The 23,255-nt window shown below is 38.9% G+C and overlaps 1 protein-coding gene across 1 annotated transcript; it reads left to right on the top strand.

Moving 5' to 3' along the window:
* The first annotated feature begins 1,301 nt into the window (after positions 1 to 1,301).
* TMC3 (transmembrane channel like 3) lies at positions 1,302 to 23,136 on the top strand. The gene is made up of 22 exons (XM_031048617.2): positions 1,302 to 1,411; positions 2,717 to 2,860; positions 4,097 to 4,172; positions 7,045 to 7,126; positions 7,772 to 7,878; positions 8,901 to 8,999; positions 9,092 to 9,234; positions 10,708 to 10,855; positions 13,064 to 13,107; positions 13,261 to 13,408; positions 13,677 to 13,786; positions 13,931 to 14,009; positions 14,411 to 14,656; positions 16,041 to 16,169; positions 16,743 to 16,810; positions 17,031 to 17,159; positions 17,786 to 17,896; positions 18,306 to 18,431; positions 19,792 to 19,870; positions 20,065 to 20,107; positions 21,190 to 21,484; positions 21,973 to 23,136. Exons 1-22 carry the CDS (start codon positions 1,302 to 1,304, stop codon positions 22,811 to 22,813), a joined length of 3,357 nt encoding a protein of 1,118 aa, XP_030904477.2. The 3' UTR covers positions 22,814 to 23,136.
* Positions 23,137 to 23,255: the final 119 nt, after the last annotated feature.

The following is a 23,255-nucleotide window of genomic DNA, read 5'->3' as shown; positions in this document are numbered from 1 at the left end:
CAATGCAATACCAGGATCACACAGATGCTGATGGGAGAGGGTGGTGGTGATGCTGACTACAGGAATGGTGTCAGGGGACTCTACCCAATGAATATACAACTGCTGGTAAGTGCAGCATGTCAGCTGCCCAGTGCTTAATCTTGGGTTAAATGGATGGGTTACCTTTTGAGTTGATGTAACTGAGCAAAAGCTATTGCTACCGTATTTTGGTTGAGACAGTCAAAACTGAAAACTAGTGTTTTGCTATCAGTTTTATCATGAACACGAATACTTTGACTGAATTGGGAAGTTCACGCCCATATGATGCTAGTTAATGATGTAGTAATATGTAAGCATTATATGATAGGCACTGAGTACATCATTCCTGTGAAATGCAGGAATGACATCCTTATTCCTCAAGCTCACAGCACCAGTCCATAAATTACCTTTAAAGAGATTCTGTGTTAAAGATAATTTTCATATCCATCAAATTAATTTTGTAACAAATAGTTCAGTAGAGCTGAAGAAATGGGAAATGAGCATCAGATGGTCATTTTTGCAGTGTTTTATCTCTAGGAATAACCATTATCGTTATCACTAATCTAGTCAGTATTTACAGTAAATGCTAAAGATGATACAGCAATGACTGATACAGTTGATTAATGGAGTTGAACATATATGAGATACTACAACTGCCAAGAAACAGTGAATTGCTTGGTAATTTGCTCTTGCCTGACTGGTGTTTTGATACCTCCAAGAGAAAAACCATAAATCTAGATATAATGAATACTGAGGGGTTTGGTACATGGCCCAGGAAAGAAGCATCGTGATGTTCTGTCAGGGCTGTCCTCTAGGAGAGGATCTGGAAATACTGTGGGAGAATGGCATTGTGTTTTTCTCTGTTAGTAAAGGTCAAAAGGCAAACTGTCTTACTTTACCCAAGAAGAACATTGTCTCAAGCACATGAAGCATAGATGTCAACAGTATATTGATGTTGGAAACATCACTCAGATCAGACCAGTGTGGTGGGATGGCATTTTGAGGAAATACCTCATTGAATTAAGCCCTGCAGCTGGCTCACTCTTGGACTCTGCTCCCTACCTTACTTCTGGGCATCCCACTTAGAAGCGCTCTGGCCAGAACTGCTGTGCACTGCCTCTTTAAGGTCCTCTCCACGGCTGGAGCACCAGGCACAGGCAGCAATCCTCTGCTCGGCAGGGCTCGCAGTTGCTCACTGCTCTTAATAACATTTGGCTGCATATGAGACGTCTGACGGCGAACTGAAGGCTTCCTTCTCGTGTGTCAGAGTTTCACCTGCCCCCATGGCAGCAGCGACGGGTTCTGCTGCAGTGAAAACTGCCAAGTCCTGCAAGAAGTATCGCTCGGTGAAGCGGCATGCCAACATCTACACCTACCAGGAGCCACCCCACAGGTAAGAGACGCTCCTCTCCTGAAGAGCAAATCTGCCTTATCTAGCATAGAAATGGGATCTTGTCTTTTTACTTTGATTTAGACAGTGTGATTTTTGTTTTAACATGGAAAGGAGCATGAGAAAATTCATTCTTTTCTCTGTGTTTAGATGTATTTCAAACCTCTTATTTTCACAAGAGTCACATTCTATACTGCAACATAAACACTGTACATAAAACAGTATGACTCCAATGAGTTCGGGGTATAGCAGGGTAAGAAATCTCTCAATACTTTTCCTATGTAATTGTACGTTTCCCTCAAATGTCCCCTGTGACTGAGGGGGCAAGACTGTGGACTGGTGTCAGTGGTCTGAGGAAGTATGTCCTTTGAATGTTCTTAAGAGGCATGCTTTAGTTTATGATTTATTTCTAAGTGATTAAAAGGTGTTGCTTCTTCAGCAAAATTGCAGGGAACTTTCCCAAAACATATATAGCAATAAAGTTAGAAAACTTCCTAGCTGGTGGTTGTTGCAGTACTTCAGATCCCTTCATTTCATTCAGGGGCAAACAGTCACCACAGGTTTATAGACCTAAGCCTGTGCAAGAATGAATAGTGCTGCTGTTTCATAGACAACATCCTGTTTCAGATACCAAATTGCAAGAGCTGTAGCTTACCAAAGGTGGTGACAGCATCAGAAAAGATGATTTAATAATCATCCACAGAAATCTGCATCAAAGCACACGAATCTTTTTAACAGGTACAAGTAATTTGTGGTGTGTGGAGTCCCACACTCCCATCCCTTTCAGCAGGGAGCAGGAACAAAGAGTGAGCACAACCTAAGTATTCGTCCCCCCATTTTAATAGGAAAATGTCATTATTACAATAATGATAAATTATTACAATATAAAATATTACAATAAAAAAAGTCTACCACCACACAGTGAATAAATGATTGTCAGTGCTTTTGCTGGCAATGTTTAGACAGCACTTCGTTCTAGAAAAATATACAGAATGTCCTGCAAGCACGGTGTACAAGCTCTATGGCTGGAAAAGCTGGGAGAGAAAGACTGGGATTTGTGCTTGGGAGTAGAGATAATTTATGACTGAGCAGCAAGTGGTGAGGAGGGAAAGAGGCACATCCTGGAGATGGGGAAATCATCCAAATTATTCATCAACCTTAAAACAGTAAAGTTGTGCGAGTTCCCAAGCTCGCTGCTTTTATATTGCTCTAATAGGTTAGATCTTGTGCAAATCCAGTTTGCTGGAGATCTTAATGGGAAAAATTTGTTTTGTTTTTCCTCTCATGGCATGTATGTTGGGCTGCCAGCAACTCAGATGAAGATATCAGTGAAGAAAAGGCTGAGAGCCATGATCCAGAACAGGTCTTCCAGAATATCCAGTACCAGAAGGAGATTATGTCCAATATCCGGTGCCAGCCGTGGCCAATGAGGCAGAAGCTGAGAGCACTCAGGTAAAGGTGTTTGCACCAAAGCTTTCAGTCTCCCTGACTATGACAGTGCTTCCAGCCTTAGGAGATTCTATTTCAGTGTAACCTGGAAGGGATTACACACAGAAATGGTTAAGAGCTGCTAGGAAAGCATGCTCTGTGGGAGCTCTGACTAGAACCAAGAGCTGGCCGAAGGTAGCAGCCTCGGGTTGGAAAGTCTGCAGGTTAAATTGTCTCCTTTTCATGCCTATGGCTCCCCTTAGACAGTGACTGTGCAGAAAAGAAAGACTGAAACCACGCTTTGGCTATTAGCTATTAAAACAGTGTGTCAGTTATTCAGTGGTCTAAGGAAAGGCTGTTGATAATGCTCAGTAATATGTTTTTAAGCTAAACCATTTCACTCTGTCCCAAAAAGGAAAAGCAGTCTACTGTTTTAAAGGTAATTGCACGGTATGAAAGCAGAAGCTGATCAAAATCTCCAGCTAATACATGGTAAATGGAAGTAGTTATATTAATAATCCCAAATGTACAATGAAAAAGCTGGTACCAAACTCTGTGGGCCACCTGCCTAAATTGTACCAGGTCTTTCAAAGCAAAATCTGTTTGGCGCTTGCTTTATTTTTCTTTATTATCTGACATCTTTCTCATAAGCCTCTGTATGATTCAAGGATGCCATTTTAGTCATAAGGAATCCCTAGCAGCAGTGAAGGCCCTTTGCAATCTTCAAAGCAAAGAGGGACTTTCCTCAGGCAGAGTCTGACTTGCTGCATTTTTGCTCTTGTTGATGAGATTTTGGTGTTCACCATCCCCCCTCTGCTGAGGTCAAAGACTGCATATGACCAGATGAATACTGCACCTCTTTGCTTCTTACAAGAGCGCTACACCATGTTTGCAGAAGAGGTGTTAGTATTCACGTGAGAGTCACCAGACCATAATGGTGATCTTTTAGTTTTACTCATTTGGGTTGCCCCAGGGTTTGAATCAAAAAGACAGATTAGAAAAATAGAGGAATAGAAAACTCTTCCTGCAGTCAAACTTTTGAATGCTGAGTTTTCTCATTAAAAATTCTCAGTGGTTATACATTGTCAGTAAATCCTCAACAGGAAAAGAAAAAAGCTTTGTTTGGATAAGAGTCTATTGGTGAGAAAACCCACAATTGTATTTTGGAGCATTTGACAACTTTGCTAGTTGCCACTTGCACGGAATAAGGGGCTCCATGTAATGGGATCAATATTGAACAAATTCCACCTTCTTGTGCAGACAGGCAAAGGAGATTGTGTTGAAGTATGAAGGGAGGCTTACTAGAACAAGAGGATACCAAGCTGCTGGGGCAGAGGTATGCCTGCTTTTTTCTTAAATTACAGCTCTTTTCTACACCAACAGTCACCTGCAGATTTCATTCTTAGAAGCACGTGTTTGCTCTGCAGTCCTGATCTCCAACTCGGGAACTGCGTCGAGGGAGGAAAAAGCATTTTAAAGCTGCTGCTTTCTTTTTCTTTTTATTTCCATATTGTGAATTCATTAATTACATTCTTGCAGACACATTTGATGTGTTGAGAGATGGTCCTTCTATGAACACAGTATACACTTCCTTCTCAAGTAATTTACAAATACTGATGCCTACTAGAGGGAGCGATGGGGATGGGATACCAACACCACAATGCCAGTATTCTCTGAAGAGCTATTTCACCAGACTCCGGGGCCACAGATCAATAGTTTAGTATGAAAAATGTGTCTAGTTTTTAGTTTGGAAGACAATGGGTTATGGTGAATACATTGTTAAAGAAGATTTTTGCTTGCATAATACTCAAAGAATTTGAATCTAATCTTAGCAAATCTATCTACACCACTGAAAATAGACCCTGGCCCTAATTTCGGGAAATTAATAACATCTAGGAAATGGTCCCTAATATACAACCAGCAGAGGAGAGATTTTTAGTCATGTAAGTAGTCAGGAATATTTTTGTCATCATAATGAGCAGGCTTTTAATGACTAACATCATCATTCAAAAAGGCAGGGTTGTAACAGTAAAATAGAAAATCATGTGGTTTATTAATGTGAAGAAGTGAAAGGCTGCATATGTATTTGTTGTTCTGTTATGCTGGCCTGCAGCAAAGGTTTACAGTACCACTTTCCAAGCTAGGAATCAATAATTTATCTTTGTTCTGCTTTTGCATGTGTGGCAAATGCAGTGGAAGTAACAAATGCTGTCAAAACTAATACTGGGGTTTGCCTTTGACTTGAGTAGAATTAGGGTGTTACCTAGAAAGAGAAGTGCTAGGGGTCTGCAATATGTCAGTAAATCAGAGACTGGGCTCATTACTTGCTCATGTTCCCCTTCCTATTAAACACAGAGGTTTTCATCTTAGAGTTCACAGTGAATAAAAGTTTGTATCTAAGCTAATTACTTCTGTTGTGTGTATTTGAAGATACTCAACACAGGGATATAATTCAGCATTGCTCATTATATCTAGAGGAGCTGTATTCTTTCTTTTTTCCTAGCACAAATTAGGGAATATAGACTTTGCATCAGTACATCAGGGCTAAATTTGGCAAATGCAACAGAATGAGTTGTGTTTGGGTTTTTAATTGGAAGGGCTTCATTTTCATGTATTTTCTTAGAAAATAGCACAGTGATCAAGGAGAGAAGAATTGTGGCACAGCAAAACAAGCACTATATTATCAGAATTAAGAATTCAATGGCAGAACATGTACTAAGAACAAAATGCAGCTGTAAATGTATAAATTTTTAAATAAGTTTTTAAACTTGGCGAAATATACACTGTTGATAATTGGACAATCCATTAATGCTATTACTCATGAAAATGACACAAAAGGTGGGTTTTTTTCCTTCTCAGTTCAATTATTTTATATTTGCCTTGTATTTTTTTACTTTTTCAATTAATTTTACATTTTCCATTAATGCTAGATGTCCATGCTCTGGATTCTAAGAGCATAAATTACCTTTTCAGGTATGCAGTGGGTAAGAAAAGAGGTGACTGCTATCTAATTATAATTTTAACAAATATTACTCCAAATACTATTAACAAATACTACTACAAATAGACACCTTTGTGTACTTTATGAAACAGCACAACTTGCACAAGCTGCTTGATTCCTTTCTCAACCTGGTGACTGCTGGTTTCAAATGATAGTAACCATCCCAGCAATTTCCATGCAACTCACAGCATCTGCAATTTCTTTGTCTAATTACAATACTTCCCTTTCATGCAATAAAATACCCACAGCACCATAAAAATTAATTAACTTTGGCCAAAGAGATTGATAGTATGTTCAGCAGCTAAAATGTTATTTACTCCTCTTAGATTCTAGAAGATTAGATTACATCATGCAATATTGACACTGCTGCTGCCTAAAATATAGGATTGGGATTTTTTAATATCTAGCTGTACTTTTTTAGTGCTTTTGGTACTTTTGATACTTTTTGATACTTTTAGTGCACAATACATAAATTTTTTTTGTTGACACAGTAATGTTATAGCTCTAATTCAACACATCCAAAATTGCACTCAATTTTGCACATGCAGATTTTGTTTCTTCCCCCACATGTGTATGTACAACCCACTGTCTGCAGGAAGATGCTTTCCTGTGACTGTGCAAAAAGTTGAGTTTGAATACTCTAGAAAATATAACTGCAGGTTTTCTGCTGGTGTCAGCTGAGAACATAATAGTTGAATTTGCTGCTGTTGAATACAAAAACTAAGTTTTCCTTCTAGCAAATTTCCTCTTAGGCATTATGCTTCTCTGAAATTTGTAGTTTGTTGTTCATTTGTCCTAGAAATCAAACTTATTACATGTGCTGCAGTGGGATTCCCTCACAAACTATAGGGAGGCAACGTGTCTTGGCAGGACTCAATATGGAGGACTTCAGCTGCCTGGAGCTGCTGCCTGGCCCTTATCTGCAGTTCTTCCCGTCCACAGCCACCAAGGGTGACAGGGAATGGCACCTGTTGGCTTCCTTCTGTTGGTTCGTCATGGTCTTTATGTGTAAAAGATGTAGATTGGTGGCTCCTGACTCTCAGACAAGCTCCAAGATCTTAGTAATTAATGTTTGTAATACTTTTTGTGATACAAGATGAGACATATGAGCTAAATACTCCGAATTTGTTTGGGATTTTTTTTTTGTTTGGTTGGGTTTTTTACATGCATAACTGTCATATTTCTCATTTCTCTGCTTTTTGCTCAGCTTTGGAGAAAGTTTATTCGACTTGCATATAATTTTGTGGTCCTTTTTATTCCTTGGGAAATGAGAATAAAGAAAATAGAAAGTAAGTACAAAGACTTAATGTTATTGTACAGCAATGCACTTTCTAAAATTCTGAGTGTTAGAGCTTATTTTTTAATACACTGAATTAAATAATATTTGGGAGAGTTAAATGCACACTTTCAGCAGTTTCGTTTTCATTTAAAACTGTTTTTGCTTCTTGGTGCTTTAGACACTGCACAATTCTCATTTACAGTCTCAGTGGGGGCTAGCTTTTAAAAAGTGTAATTTATCCTATTGTGGTTCTGAAAATGCAGCGAGATTTGGTTATAGTTTATCAGAGTCCTTGAGGCAACATCCTCAAGCCAGCATAGCCAGATCTGCCCAGGGTCAAGTGTAGTTGTAACCTGGGTCACCAGCATTTGAGTCTTTCAATTGAATTAAAGCAGGCCTTAACATTACATAGCAATTAGGTCACACCTCTGTGCTCCTTGCTTAAATGCTGCTGGTAACTGTGGGACTTCCCAAACAGAGTTTGTGTTGGAATTATTTTCTTCAATGACAAACTAACATTCTCTACTTTGCTGTATGCCCTGCATGAATAAGAAATGTTTTTCCATTGTTTTAGTATTCAAATAATACTTAATGAATAAATGATAAGAGCTTTTATAGACTGTGTAGCTCAGATAACTGTTTACTGTGGTTTAAGGTCATTTTGGGTCTGGAGTAGCCTCTTACTTCATCTTCCTGAGATGGCTGTTTGGAATCAATATTGTACTTACGATAATGACAGGAGCATTTGTAGTCTTACCAGAGGTAAGAACATGCTGTTAATATTTACATAAAAATGCATACTGCTGCACTTTACTTTCCAAACTAAGCAAATGCCACACTTACATGCATACATCAGTTTGCAATGTACAATTTAAAATGAATTATTTAAAAATTAATTCACCTGCTAAGAGAGGTTTTATCTGCCAAAGGAGAAGAGATTGTTGCTATCAGTGTTAAGAAATGATATTTTGTCAACACGGTACTAATGCTTTTACAGAATACAGTTTTAGCTGATTACTAAAATGGAGAACCAAATCCTAAAAGCTGCAGTTGGTATTGAGCACACTCAAGTCCTGTCAAGTGTCATTTACAGGCAGAAAATATAACATCCCTCTCCAGACTCTAGATTACTGTACATCAGAACTTATTTTCTACAAGTTCTAAACAGCCACAACTTTGTTTGCTTTTGCATGCAAGTAAGGCTTGTTGTTAACTTTGTTAAATTATTCATAAACAATATATTGCTTCACCTAATTTGGGCTTTAATAATGTTATCAGACAACATTTTAGCTAAGGTAAAAAAGAAATAGTACCCCCAGGAAAAACAAAAAAGTAAACTGAAATAAAAAGGGTATTTAGTTAATTTCTTTTAATTTTTTCAATTTTTTAAAAGTAGATTTCATTTTGAAATACCATTCTGAGATCAAACACTGTCATGTTTAATTTTAAAATGCTTAAAATTAACACAGGTTCTAAAGCCATTTTGTTAATGGCTTTAGTTATCTCTTTCTGTTTCTCAGCCATTTTGAAGGTGTCTACAGAGCACTAAATTTCCTCATTGGTAAACCACAGATAGCAAAAAAAAACCAACAAAACAACCCACCTGGTTCAGTGGGAGATGAATGCAGGATTTCTCATGGAATTTCTGGTTTAGAACAAGGAGTGTCTCAATACCCACTCTCCTGATGGTATCATCTGTGCAGGCAGCTCTTAGTGGGTTCTGCTGGGCACCAGTGGGTCAGATGGGCTCACACAGTGTCTGAGACCTCCTCTCTCTTTCCCAGCTACTGGCCGGGGCACCGTTTGGCACCACAGACAGAAAGACCATTCCTGAGGATCAAGTTAAATCTGCTCAAGATCTGGACACCATCTGGTCACTAGGGGCAAGACTAAAACCACCTTTAATTGTTTCACTATCACTATTCTGTTGTTATCATTAGTTACTGCTCTTATTTACAGGCTCTGGTCTTTGCAGGGCTACCTCCAGTACTCTGTTTTGTTTTATGGCTATTACGGTCACGACAGGAAGATTGGGAAAGCTGGGTATCGGCTGCCTCTTGCCTACTTCCTTGTTGGAATGGCAGTGTTTGCTTACAGCTTCATCATTCTCTTAAAAAAGTAAGACTTCCCATTTATTGCTGTTAATAAGCTTGTGTGTTCAGGCAATCATAATAGCGTATTTATCCCGCTTCCTCTGTATTTTTTCTGCATACTTCTATTAATCTGCTCAAGTCTGCTAGTACCAGGGAGGCAGGCTGTGTTTAATTCTAGTTTGCTCTTCATCTTGCTATCATCTCTCTTCAATATCCCAGTCTATAACAGGAGGAGGGTCACAAAGGAAATGATCTGTGTGCTTTGTGCTTGTATAAAGTCTGACACTCATTGAGGTCCTTTCTATTTTCCTCTTTTCTGGCATAAATATTGCTATGACAAAATTTTACATTTTAACTATAATGCTTTCAGCATTATTATTCCCATCTATTGAAATACAAATACAAAACCCCTATTCTAGTTATAATATAATTTGCATTACTTCAGCTGGTATGTGCCACTCTTTCAAATGTAAGCTTCATTTCTTTGTTGTTGAAAGGCCAGGAGTAGGAGTTAGCAAAGACAGCAAGGCTGCTAGTGCTGACCATAAATCCAGGAATGTGCATTGCTTGGAGAGGAGCAAGGTCACTCTATCCTCTCCTGATTTGCTTTCCTTTTCCTCCTGGATACCTATTACCTGTCACAATGCAGTCCAGGGACGTTTTGAGCGCTGCCTGTAACAACTCTCAGTTTTGATGCCAAACTTTCCCTTCTCATTTATTTTTATTCTACCTGCTGGTTTGTGACAAGGGTCACCGCTATGTTTGGCACTCATCTACACACTCGCAGTTTCTGGATATGATTAGCCCTTCCCCTTCTGCCTTAGCTCACTGACTCTTCGCTTAGCTGCTTACAGTTCCCTTTTTGATGCTGTCCTTTTGGATGCCCTTTCATAAGCTATTAATTTTCATTTCATTTTTCACGCTTTGCAATATACTGCTTTCTTGCCTATCTGAGATGAGTAGATGGGGGTTTCTTTCTTTTTCCCAAGGTCTGTAAAAGGGCACTGGGTTTCTATTTGACAATAACACATATTTTGAGCGTGAAAACAATACAGGAAACAAACAGATCTTGTGCATGATCACCGGTTTTGCCAAATTACCTTGTAATTGCAGTAACAGTGATCTTAGTGGTGATATCTTCCACCTGGATCCTACCTGGAGATCGTAAAATTGATATATGTTTAAATCCATGCTCTGGTGAGATTTATTTGCTTTACTTGTCAGCTATAAAGAAAGTAAATATCAAAATGCCCTTCCACAGTGAGTCACTTCTGCATTAGAACAGAAGGGAAAGTCATGCTCAACCCCACCCTGTTTTATTCTCTTCAGAACACTGCCAACAATGACACGAGTTGCTGCAAACTTCTGATAGCTCTAAAGGCGTAGACATCTAAACACTGAGCCAAGCCAGTGATTTCCTTCATACTCATATTCATGCATTAACAGCTGAATATTTCTTTTCTTTTTCTTTTTTTTTCCTTTTTTTTTTTTTTTACAGAATGGCAAAAAACTCAAGAATGAGCTTAGCAAGTGCCTCTGATGAAAATTACACTTTTTGTTGGAGACTGTTCTGTGCTTGGGACTATTTAATAGGAAACCCCGAGGCTGCAGAGAGCAAAGCTGCTGCCATAGTTAATAGCATTAGGGTGAGCAACTGACCCTCAAATTATTTACAGTTGTTTTGTTTGTTAATCGGTAAGATATATAAGTCTTTCCTGTTATTCCCTTGCATTTCCTATTCATTTACAGATCTGTTTGTCTATGGGAGTGTGGGTATCATATTTCTGTGTTGTACTGCAATCACAGAATCACAGAATCCCGAGGGTTGGAAGGGACCTCAAAAGATCATCTAGTCCAACCCCCCTGCAAGAGCAGGGTAACCTAGAGTACATCACACAGGAACTTGTCCAGGCAGGCCTTGAATATCTCCAACGTAGGAGACTCCACAACCCCCCTGAGCAACCTGTTCCAGTGCTTTGTCACTCTCACAGTAAAGTTCTTCCTGATGTTAACGTGGAACCTCCTATGCTCCAGTTTACACCCATTGCCCCTTGTCCTATCACTGGATATCACTGAAAAAAGCCTAGCTCCATCATCCTGACACTCACCCTTTACATATTTGTAAACACTGATTAGGTCACCCCTCAGTCTCCTCCAAACTAAAGAGACCCAGCTCCCTCAGCCTCTCCTCATAAGGGAGGTGTTCCACTCCATCATCTTTGTGGCTCTGCGCTGGACTCTTTCAAGCAATTCCCTGTCCTTCTTGAACTGGGGGGCCCAGAACTAGATGCAATATTCCAGATGCGGCCTCACCAAGGCAGAGTAGAGGGGGAGGAGAACCTCTCTTGCCCTACTAACCACACCCTTTCTAATGCACCCTAGGATGCCGTTTGCCTTCTTGGCCACAGTCACATTAAATTTGCTGAAACTGTTGTTCTGTCCCAGCAAGACTACTGTGTTCCTCTTTGGAAGAGCTTTATTTAATACTGCTGTATGTGAGACAAGAAGTTAGATAGACTGAAGTTAGATGCAGTTTAATTGAATAATAGAATCACATTCATGTTAACAAAGGATTTGTTGGGAAAATGTACTACTTCATAAGATTTCTATTTTTTTATGCAAAGCAAATGTTTTATGCCTTAGGGATTCATTCATAACAGGTGGAGCAGGAGAACCCCACCTCACATTTCACAAGATGCTTTTTAAAATAGCAGTAAGCTTTACCTCTCTCTTTTACTGAGAATCAGAGAATCATAGAATGGTTTGGGTTGGAAGGGACCTTAAAGATCCTGGTTCTAACCGACTACCACAGGCAGGGACATCTTCCATCAGATCAGGTTGCTCCAAGCCCCATCCAACCTGGCCTTGAACACTGCAAGGGATGGGGCAGCCACAGCTTCTCTGGGCGACCTGTGCCAGGGTCTCACCACCCTCACAATGAGGAACTAGTTCCTAGTACCTAATGTAAATCTACCTTTAGTTTGAAGCCATTACCCCTTGTCCTGTCACTGCATGTCTTTGTAAAAAGACCTTCTCCACATTGTCCAAGATTGAAGCTTGTTTATAATTTCCTGTGCATTTCTTGTTATTTCTTTATTACTTTACCAGCTATTATTCAGACTCCTCAGGGAAATGGTCAGAGCACCGAGCATGGTCAGAGTTCAAGGAGCATATGGACAGTGTTCTTAGTCATGAGGTTAAGTTTTAGTTAGTCCTGCAAGGAGTAAAGAATTGGACTAGATTTTCCTTCTAGGTCCCTTCCAACTGGAGATATTCTATGAATTCTGTGATTTATTTCATCTCTCTGTAACAAATGGTCTAGGGACATGTTGCAGCTCTCTCAACATTAGAAAATTGCTTTAAACACAGATGTTTTCCATTTAGAATTTAAGAACAGCTGGGGTTATCATCAAGAGTAATTTATTTCCTAAATTTGGTGTATCTCATTAAGTCATTGAACAAAATTACTTCAAATTGTGTCAAGGGTAAATTAAGAAGCTATGATACTTAGTTATTTCTATGACTGAGGATAACTTGACAATTCTGTATTACATTGCTGACACACAGATCCTGCAAAAAGAAGTGGCAGTGCCAGTCTCTGGTTGTACCCCATTGACCATGCATGACTGAAAGTGCACAAGTTATTTGATTACTGTGTATTAGCTCCTCAGAAATCTCCTTTGCTATTTGAGCTCACTTATTCCTAAAAAGCTGTGCAGGGCAGAGAAGTATTTATCTACTTGCACTTCCAGGATGTAAAGTTTTTTATTAGTATATTTGATATCTTCTGTGAAATATATGTGCATTGTTTTTGCTGAACTCTATTCAAATGATAATGCTGTTTTTCTTTCAAGGAAGCTATATTGGAAGAGCAGGAAAAGAAGAAAAGCAAAAACTTGTATGTATATAAGATCAGAGATACTTTTCAAACCACTGTTTCAATGTAGATAGCAGTGCTAATCTGCTTGTCTCATACTTCTAAAACCATATTAGAAAAGACCCCTGGTGTTGTGAGACCTACTGTATAGGTTGTGTCTTTTCATTTTTCCAGGGCAGTGACTATAAGCTTAAGAATTATTGCAAACATCCTTGTGCTTCTCTCGCTTGCTGGAAGTATTTACATTATATACTTTGTCGTGGATCGATCCCAAAAGTTAGAGCGCACCAAAAAGGAACTGACTCTTTGGGAAAAAAATGAGGTACACAGTGTCTTTATGCCAATTCTGTGCTATAATCAGGATTAGTAATTTTAAAGCTGAGATGTCTGGAATAAAGATTCCTGAGTGATATTCCACATTGATAATTTTGGAACATAAGTGTTATTACAAATGTCAATAATAACTTTTTTAAGCATCTCTTCCAAGAAAAGCAGCCACTAATGCATGTGCATCAGCATTATTTCACTTGTGGCACCACAGATGATCCACATGAAAAGCTACAAAAATGTTGCATCTTTCTGTTCTGTAGGTAAGCGTAGTTGTGTCACTGATTACAATGATTGCACCCTCTGCTTTTGAGCTTGTGGCAGCTCTGGAGATGTATCACCCAAGGACCACTCTTCGCTTTCAGCTTGCCAGGTAGGGGCATCAAGCAGTGTAGAAATGATGTGAGGAGAAGGGGAGGAAGAGATGTGTTTTGGTAGAACATTTTAGTCCAACCAAACCAGACAATGTATGAGAATTCAATGCTATAACAATGCTGATAACTTATTCTTGTTTCAGGGTTCTTGTTCTATACCTTGGAAACCTTTACAGTTTAATCATTGCTCTCCTGGATAAAGTGGACAGTATGAGTGTCACTGTAAGTTTAACTTGATGTTCTCTGATGTGTAAAGCTAGTAGACTTTATAGATAAATAGGCACCATAATGTAGATAGTGATGTAAATCAATTCTGATGAAATTTGGTTGACATTGATTAAAACATTACAATTTAGGGTTGTTAAGTTCAGTTTGCAATGTTCATTTACAACTACTTGCAGGGTTTTTTGATAACTGGATCCATTTAATTGCTGATACAACATACTAAATAGGTTCCTGTGCATTGCTTAACTATTAATAATTAATAATAAAAAAAAGCCAGTTACTTAACTGCTGCTTGAAAATACACAAGGAGATGCCATTGTGTGTACATGGTAGAAGGCGCAGACACCTGCATGTACGTACAGTTGAAAAAGTAGCTTTTGGGACATTTATTATTTCAGGACTCTGATGTTAACTACAATGCAAGCAATTTTGCTACACTCTCAACATCTAAAACTCCTTCTAAAGAAGACAATTTATCTACAACTGTTCCCAACGTACACTTTAAGAGAAATGGCATTGTCACATTGGAAGAGAGTCGCACTCAAGGGATGACAGTCTCTGACTCACTGGTTAACAGAACAGTTTCCTTAAGCTCTAACACCCAGAATCCACAGGATCAGTGCTGGGAGACATACGTTGGCCAAGTAAGTAACTGTTTTATTATGCTATCAACATATTCCTAACCCACATTTGACAAAAATATTAAAATCACTTTGTGCTGTGTTCAATTTTTGAGCTTTCCCTTATATAAATTCCAGATTTTAGCTAAGGATTGTGTAGGAAGAGTAAAGTCAGTGTGTGAAGTTCCATGGCCGCAGATCCAAGCTTTGTTTTTTATTATTTTACATTATCTACATTGTGTTTAGTGTTGAACAGATGTTCTTTTGGCAGTCTTTGGTCTGTGTCGTCATCTCTGTAGAGGCAGATCTCTGGAGATCCATGCAGAGCCATGTATACATGTTCCCACAGTCAGACTGCAGAAAATCTGCAGACAATATGACAATTTTGCTTCTCTCTGTGTGAAGCATACAGTGCCATTACTTGGAGTGACTAGCAGTGGAACCAACACATTTTAGCCACACAAAATTCAAAAGATGTCCTTTGATCCCAATGTGCTTTGGTCACTGTCAATGTCTCACGTCTGCTTAAGCTACTAGAGTGACTGATGATAGTGTGCTTCTGACTTGCTGAGCTCCTTGTTCCAGAGTGCTCACTATTAAAGGTCCTGTTTGATTGTTTGGAGAAGCAGACCCCCCCCCCCCCCCCCCCCCCCCCCCCCCCCCCAGGTTTATTAGCCTGATTTCTATTCCCATATGCCAATTTCCCTGTTGCAAATCATCAGGAAATTTTTAGAATTAGTGTGTATGGTGTTTGTGGGGTTTTCTTAGCTGGTGGTTTTGGGGTTTGGTTTGGGGTTTTTTTTTTGTTTGTTTGCTTGTGTGGTTTTTGTTTGGGTTTGTTTTGGTTTTTCCCATCAGAATGGGCTAGAATGTTTGGAAATGAACCTTTTTATTTAATTGTACATTTTAAAAATTCAATTAAATATAGGAAAACCCCATTCATTTATAAGCAGTAAACAGGTCTCTAATGGCTTGATGATCCTCCTGCCAGGGTTTGGTTTTCTATGAAAAATAAGCATTTGTCATTGTGAAACACTTAGCAAGTACATATCGCAACAGTCAGTGTAATAAAAAGGACTAGGTACAGTAGAAAAAACAGCCCATTTCAGTTTATGGAGATAAATTTTCAGAGCAGTCATTGAAAAGAAAGCCTGAAGCCATCATCGCCAGTTTTATTGCTGTAAGCAACAGGAGGAACACTGGAAGTTTCATTATATTTGTTCTCTTTGCTAGATCAAAGACAAATAAGATAAATGTCAAACTGGAAAAATTTAAAAGGAAATAATTTATATTTAAATCCTATTTTATCAGGATACTAAGCTTGAGCCAAAATACAAGTAGAAATGCAACAAGAGCCACATGCATTTGCTTCCAGCATGACTCATTACCTGTGAATAATGTATTTCAGGAGATGCTAAAGCTTTCAATTATCGACATGATTTTCACAGTCGCAAGCATCCTGCTAATTGATTTTTTCCGTGGACTGTGTGTCCGATACTTAAGTGATTGCTGGTGCTGGGATCTAGAAAGCAAGTTTGTAAGTACAGTCTTTATTTTATCAAACTAAGGTAGAAGGTGAGTAGGCTCCTTCCCTGTAAATAGGAAGTAGTGGGTAAATGGCACAGGGTAAATGAAGAGATTGATGTTTTTCTCAAGCATGGTTGTGGTGCTAAAATCTTTGTCTGTCTCAAAGCAAGATCACGGGGCCGTCCCAGAGTCAAAGACGAGACAGCAGAGTTGCTGCCCACATTATCTTTTCTGTACCTGTAACATCTATCCATAATGCAGACAGTGGTCCAAGGGACCATAGCAAAAAGCATATAGCCCTTTAAGAAAAGTACAGCTAGTAATACCTGCTTAGCAAGAAGCTCTTGACATGGAAGGCCGAAGACTGTTCTTTGTCCTTAATTAAAGATGTGAAGTAAACTAGAGAGGAATTAATCCACTTACTAGCTTTTACTGTGTTCCCACTGCCTGCCAAAAGTTGGTATTTGAGTTGAACATTTCAGTCTACCAGCTGTCTGCAAACTGATTCAGTCAAATGCTTCTAATAAATGATCTGAAATAAAGATTAAGACAAGGTATTCATCCTACACTGTGCTTCTTGCAGCCAGAATACGGAGAATTCAAAATTGCAGAGAATGTACTGCATTTAGTCTACAACCAAGGAATGATCTGGTATGTAATACGGAAGAGATTTTTCTTTGTTGGCTGATTACCAAGTTAATCTGATGATTTCCAATGTCCAGTAGGATATTGGTAATGCCATCATTTATACTTTATTATAATAAGAAATCATCTGTTGGTGGTGAGCTGTTGGGTTTTTTTTTTTTTCTATGTTCTTTCACTATTAAAATTGCTTCTGGCAACACTGAGCACTGATCTATTATTTTTCCAGGATGGGAGCTTTCTTTTCACCTTGCTTACCAGCATTCAATGTTCTCAAGTTGATTGGACTCATGTACCTGAGGAGCTGGGCTGTGTTAACGTGTAATGTACCACATCAGCAGGTTTTCAGAGCATCTCGGTTAGTCGAAATGAGAACAAAAGATAAAGAACAAATCAAGTGCAGGCAACAGAAATGTCTTCTGTGCATAGGAGCAAAATAACAGAAGGTTTTAGCTCAGAAAGTTGGCAATCAGATTTGACAATACTGACAGCAAAGGTCTGTGGAAGAAAACAATGAGAAACTGCAGGGTTTGTAAAGTTGCACAATCTGCTTCTCCATTTATTTTTTTTTTCTAGCATGGTGAATATCTTAATTATTTACTCAAAATTCAAATAACTTAGTGCATCTTTAATTCTTAAGAATCAATTATTTCTAACATGTTTTGAAAATTAATCAACTTCTGCTACTGTTCTTCTTCTTCCCCAACACAACTGGGCACTAAGGTCAGGTTTTATTGAAGAGTGCCATAATGCACTCTCTATCTGCAGCAGTGGTATCTGGAAAACAGTGCAAATAGGATTTTGTCCATTAACAGCCTGCTTCAACTGGCTCTGTTCAGACTTTCTAATCATAGCAGAATGATTTTGATCTTTCAGAAATGTAGATCTTGAACTCATTAGGAAGACAGAGACTTGCACCTTTCCTGTTTGCTCTGTTTTTCTCTCTGATTAGTATAACCTGAAACATGTTATGTTTTCTTGCAGATCAAATAATTTCTACTTGGCCATGTTGCTGTTCATGTTGTTCTTATGCATGTTACCAACAATTTTTGCTATTGCCCGATATAAGCCATCTTTAAGCTGTGGTCCCTTTAGGTAAGTTATAATGGATAAATGAAAAGTGCAAAGACTTTATTTCATCCTCTCACAATAAATTCATTGGGTTCAATACCCAAATTGCCAATGAAAAAAAGTTGATAAGACTGTGTTCTGCTGCTGCCAATGTTTTACCGGTTTTAGATTTAATTGGGTGAATAAATCAATGTTCTGAGTGAAGCTGGATATTTTGCTTTATATCATGGTTCAGTTATTTTATGTTTACACAGTGTAATGTGCCATCGAGCAATCTGGCACATATCACTGCCTTGTGTCTCAATTCAAGAACCCTCCAAGCCTTTGTGCTTTGGAAAAATTGTTAAAAAGCAAATAATTATTAAATGGACTTTTTTTCCCATTAGGACTTTCTTAAAACTTAATTTGACATTTATTTCTTTCTCTCTTGTAGTGGACAAGAAAAAATATATGATATTGTTTCTGAAACAATTAAAAGTGATTTTCCCACGTGGTTTAACACGGTGATTACTTACATCAGCAGTCCTGTGGTTGTTCTTCCTGCACTATTACTATTATTGTAAGTACTTTGGTGTTCACAGGCAGGTTAAATTGGTTGTATTAATACTGGTCATATCTCTGGAGAGTCAAACATTGATACTGAGGAGCAAACACTGCATTATTGTCATTTTATTAAGCATGTCTGGGAAAAAAAAACAACACAACACCTTATTGACTATATGGCATACGGATCAGACAGGAATTAAGGGTATGTTGAAAAGACTGTCATCACATTTTGAAGAGGAATTTCTTGTTCTGGGATACTGTGTTAGAGCAAGTTCTCTACATTGTGCCAAGGCTTGCAGTGCTGCTGGTTCCAGAAGTTTTCAGATCCTTCCTCCCCCTTAAATGCTCCTCAGAAATTAATTTTCCATTTTCTTGTGTTCAGTTTATGACTGTGAACAGGGCTCAGTCTATAATTTAAAGAGGCTACTCAGTCACCCTGATTTCTGATGAGATAAATCAATTATGAAGGTCTGCTCTTAAGTGTTAATGTAATATAACCTGCTGCAGACTTTCCAGAGGTAGTTCTTTCTTACTCTAGGTCCTAAATAATTGTTCACAGCTGGGAATTCATATTTATTTTGAGCTGTTTGAAAATCACTTTGCTTCTGCAAAGTATCATTTGTCCTGCATCTACCTTTGTATCATTTTTTGCCTGTAAACTACAGATGAATGCAGGGTTCGTCCCACCAGTGAACTTTTCTGATAAATCCAAAAGACTGAAGCACTACTTCCTACTTGTAATTTGTCCCAGCCATGTAAATATGAACATATTTACAAATTTAAGTAGATCTGTTGGCTGCTTCAAACTGATGGCTAAGCACACATGTAAGTGTTTGTGGTACGAAGTCTAGCCGTAAGACTTTACCTCATCTGAAAGCCAGTGTAATCCATTACGTCAGGCCAGCATTGATCTTGGTTGTGCCAGTGTAAACAAGGTGCTATTCCAGTCGGTCAACAAAATTAGACTGGTACAAGTGTGCAAAGTCAGCTGTAATCCTACTGTCTCTGTTCCATAACCTTGGATTGGGAAAAAAAAGATGAGAAAGTATTTATCAAAATTTTCATTTTGATCATGTCCAGAATTAAAAAAAAAGCTAGAAATGCACCCAGGGTTTTATGCACAATAAAAAGACCTGTAAAAAACAGCAAAAATACATGCACAATTAGAACTGCTGTTAAATCCTTTTTTCAGTATCATTTCTTTTTCATGTGTGTTTGCTTGAAAGAAGGCCATATCCATTATCACGGTATAAAAGGAATACTACAAAGCAGCAACTATAAACCTATGTATCATTTTGCTGGCCTACAAACCCTCAAAGAGAAAACTGTCAGGAATGTTTGAAATGACTCATAATCACCTCTTTCACTTCTAGCATGCTGATCTATTACCTACAGAGCATTGCAAGATCATTAAAATACACCAACAATCAACTGAGAATGAAGATCCAAACAGTAAGTACAGGGAAAAGTACTTTTACATGCAGTTTGGTGGGTCCTCAGTTAAGGAACTAGCCTGATTAAATCTCTAATTTTGAGTGTTTCACAATGTAACACCAATCCTATGTTTTTTTGTCCTTACACAGCAGTGAATTTACTCTCTAATCCATAATAATTTAGTGCTGCTTATTCTTCTGAATATATTTTAGGAAAGAACTGAAGATAAGAAGAAGGTGGTTCAGATGGCAGTAGGTAAGTCAGTGAGCTTTAGAAATTAATGAAGCACTTGTATTTAAAAAACATTCTGATTTCTCATACACACAGGGAAGTTCAACTACCTTTTAAAAACTGTTTCCTGTAGAGTCCTCCTTTTAGATGGTTTCTGAGCTCAGCTTGATGTAATCTTAGAAGCACTGAAACAAGGTGTGTAGTTTACACCTACATTCTGCTGGGATCCTTGGACTGTATATTTTCCTGCTTTTACCACCAATAGGGCAGAACCTGGGAGGCATCTCTGGTGATTCAAATCACGTCAGACCTTGCGCAAAATTCGGAGTCTAGTAGACAGGAGATAGGGAATGGCCCCTATTCTTTCACCTATGATGATGAAATATTTCATGAGCTATGAAAAGATTTCAGACTTAATTGTCTATTGTGCCTGAGGGAATCTGAACCTGTACCTTCCACTTCTCAGATTTTAGCAATGAGAAACCACACAAAGGATGCCATCCCTCTAATAACTCCCAGTGAAAGGAAGCACGTAAAAATCTGCCAAGCCTAAGACATGATTCAGTAGCCTTATGGCTGGATTTTAATGCTACCATAACACGCTTATAGTTCTCCAGCAGACATGTAGATGGTGAAATACCCAATGTATAGTAATATAGTGACCAGGAGTGACTATCAAGGGCAAAAAGGTATGTGTCCTAGTTAGATTTCCTTTGTAACAGAAGCTAAATTCAGCTTTTGGCTGCAGCCACCACAGACACTGGAGCCAACTTGCTGAATTTAGCCACTTTCATATTGGAAGTGGTGTGCATCAGGTACTAAAATGGGGCTCTGGAAAAGAGACACAGGCTTGTTGCCCATTTCAAAATCCTGCAGTGCAATGCCCAGTGTCTTTTCTATGTTCCCCAGTGCTACATCTGCCACGTACTGTAGCAAGCCAGTGCAGCCCTTTATCACCATGTCTCCCAGTGTGTCACCACTTTCTCTTTTCTGAACACAGTAGATTCTGTCAGCACTAGATTCCATGACTGCAGAATGAATTTAAGCCACTGTAGCTTCTAAATTTAGAAATCTCAGTGGTTCCTGTAATAATTTCTGGTTTCTAGCCAGAATCCAAAATCTGGATGGGAATGACAAGAGACCAGAGAAAGAAGCTGATATTAGCCAGGAGTCTTCTGCTCGGTCCTCAACCCCCCGAAAGAATGGCAGTGTCCTGAACTTTGAATCTCCCGTGATCAAAGGCACCAGAATACAAACCATTTCCCAGTCTGTACCCCAAACTGTGCCCTCAACTGATGTTGCAAGACCCATCAATGCAACTCCCACAACTTCAACCTCTTTAACGCCAGCTTGCTCATCATCAAGTATACAGAAGCCAAGAAATGATCTTATCACAAACAGGCAAGTCTGCTTTGGTTTTGAAATGGGTTTTATTTCAGCAGCTCCATGACATACCTATGTTTATTTACAAAACAGCTTTGTATTCCAACTGTCTGGAATAGTAAAATGGCTGAAGAATTTTTTAAGAGGAGATTCATCCATGGGTACTATTCAGATTGCTGGTTACATCACTTCTTTAACTCTCCCTTAACTGAGATGGGATTATAAAACTTTTGAAAACCTCAAGCAAATATAAATATCAGGCTTCCCCTCAGGCACATAATTGAAAATAGTTTGTGCAGGATCCCCTTTCCATGAACAAGACAAACACAGTAAAAGTGAAGGAACTTGGTGCAGAATGCCTGTGCAGGTCTAGCTGAATCTTCACCCTGAAATCTAGAGTTTGATTTTGAGAGCAATGAACTTTTTATACTTTATTTATTTATTAATTACATTAATAGATATGTGTGTACTTCAGTACCTCCTTTTTTTTTTCCCCCTTTCCAAAGGTACCCAAGCGTTGTGCATAGGAGTGCAAGTGATCTCTCTAAAACGAAGTCCTATGCACCGGTGAATTTCAAAAAGCACACTGAAGATGCTCATTCTGAGCCTCTCTTCAGAAAAGGGATCCGGCAGGTAAATCCGGATGCCTCTGGGGCAGGAGCTCCTGTTTTTGTGGCATGTAGACCATATACTACCAGGTATTTTCTTGTTAATGAAAATGAGACCCGCAAAAAATCACTGCGTTCTACCTCACGACTCCAAAGGCACTTCAGGAAGGGGGAACCAGAAGGTATTATTGAGTTGTACCCACGAAACATCAGGAGATATGTGGTTCGAACACCACACCAGATGTATTCCCCTCATCCCAGTGAAGATGAAGAGGATGAAGAGGAACTTGGTAGAGAATTCATGAACAGATCCCATCGCCCACGCTCACTGTCTGATCTTCGCCCAGCACCACGGTTTTACATTGGGGAACATGGTGATGGCCACATTCTTATGAGCAAAGATCTAGCCAGAGTGCATTACAAATCCTGGGATGACGGTTTTGAGCTAGACCTGGATAGGCCTCCATATGCTTACAAGAAAGTGCACCTGAACTACCTTGAGCCTCGTGTGAAACCAAAATCAAAGCAAAAGCTGGAGCAGTCTCTAACAGAGTCTGATTCCATTTCCATTGAATCCAGCAGTGATCCACAGAACAGTGGCAATGACCAGTACATTCAAGTCATTCATAACAAGGAAAAGTATCCGAAACCTGGGACAAAACTCAACAAAAAGAAATCAAAAAACAGTGTTGACCTAAATATGTCTGAGCCTAATGAACTGGTATGTTCAAATGTCTGAGACAGCACCCCAGCTTTTTGTGTCTTGAATGTAGGTGAGCTTGTTGTAGTTGCTGTTTGAGGTCTGCCAGAGTAACTATGGCATAATCTTTGTAACAACAATGTATGTAGCCACTCAAGGTGGGAAGAGCATAGTTAGCCTTGTGTTTTACTGTTGATGGTACCTTGCTTTAATACCGCAATTGATAAGTTCCAAAATTTGGAAGAGAAAATTATTCCAATTTATTATTCATTGCTATGCTGTTAAAAACCAAACCCCCACTTACTGGAAAATTTAAAGCCATGTAGTTAGGGCACTTCAAATAAAGCTAAGCTGTACAGAAACATGCCGCATCAGGTTCTCTTTGTCTCTTCGACACAGTCGCAGCTAAAGATGCTTCCACTGAATAAATTCAGCAGGTAAGCAGCTTCCTATTTACAGTACACCTGATTGACCCTGCTTG

Source organism: Melopsittacus undulatus, chromosome 9 (assembly GCF_012275295.1).
Source record: "Melopsittacus undulatus isolate bMelUnd1 chromosome 9, bMelUnd1.mat.Z, whole genome shotgun sequence".
Taxonomy (NCBI): Eukaryota; Metazoa; Chordata; class Aves; order Psittaciformes; family Psittaculidae; genus Melopsittacus; species Melopsittacus undulatus.
The sequence above is the reverse complement of the archived record's forward strand: the minus strand, read 5'-3'. Positions and strand labels throughout refer to the sequence as shown.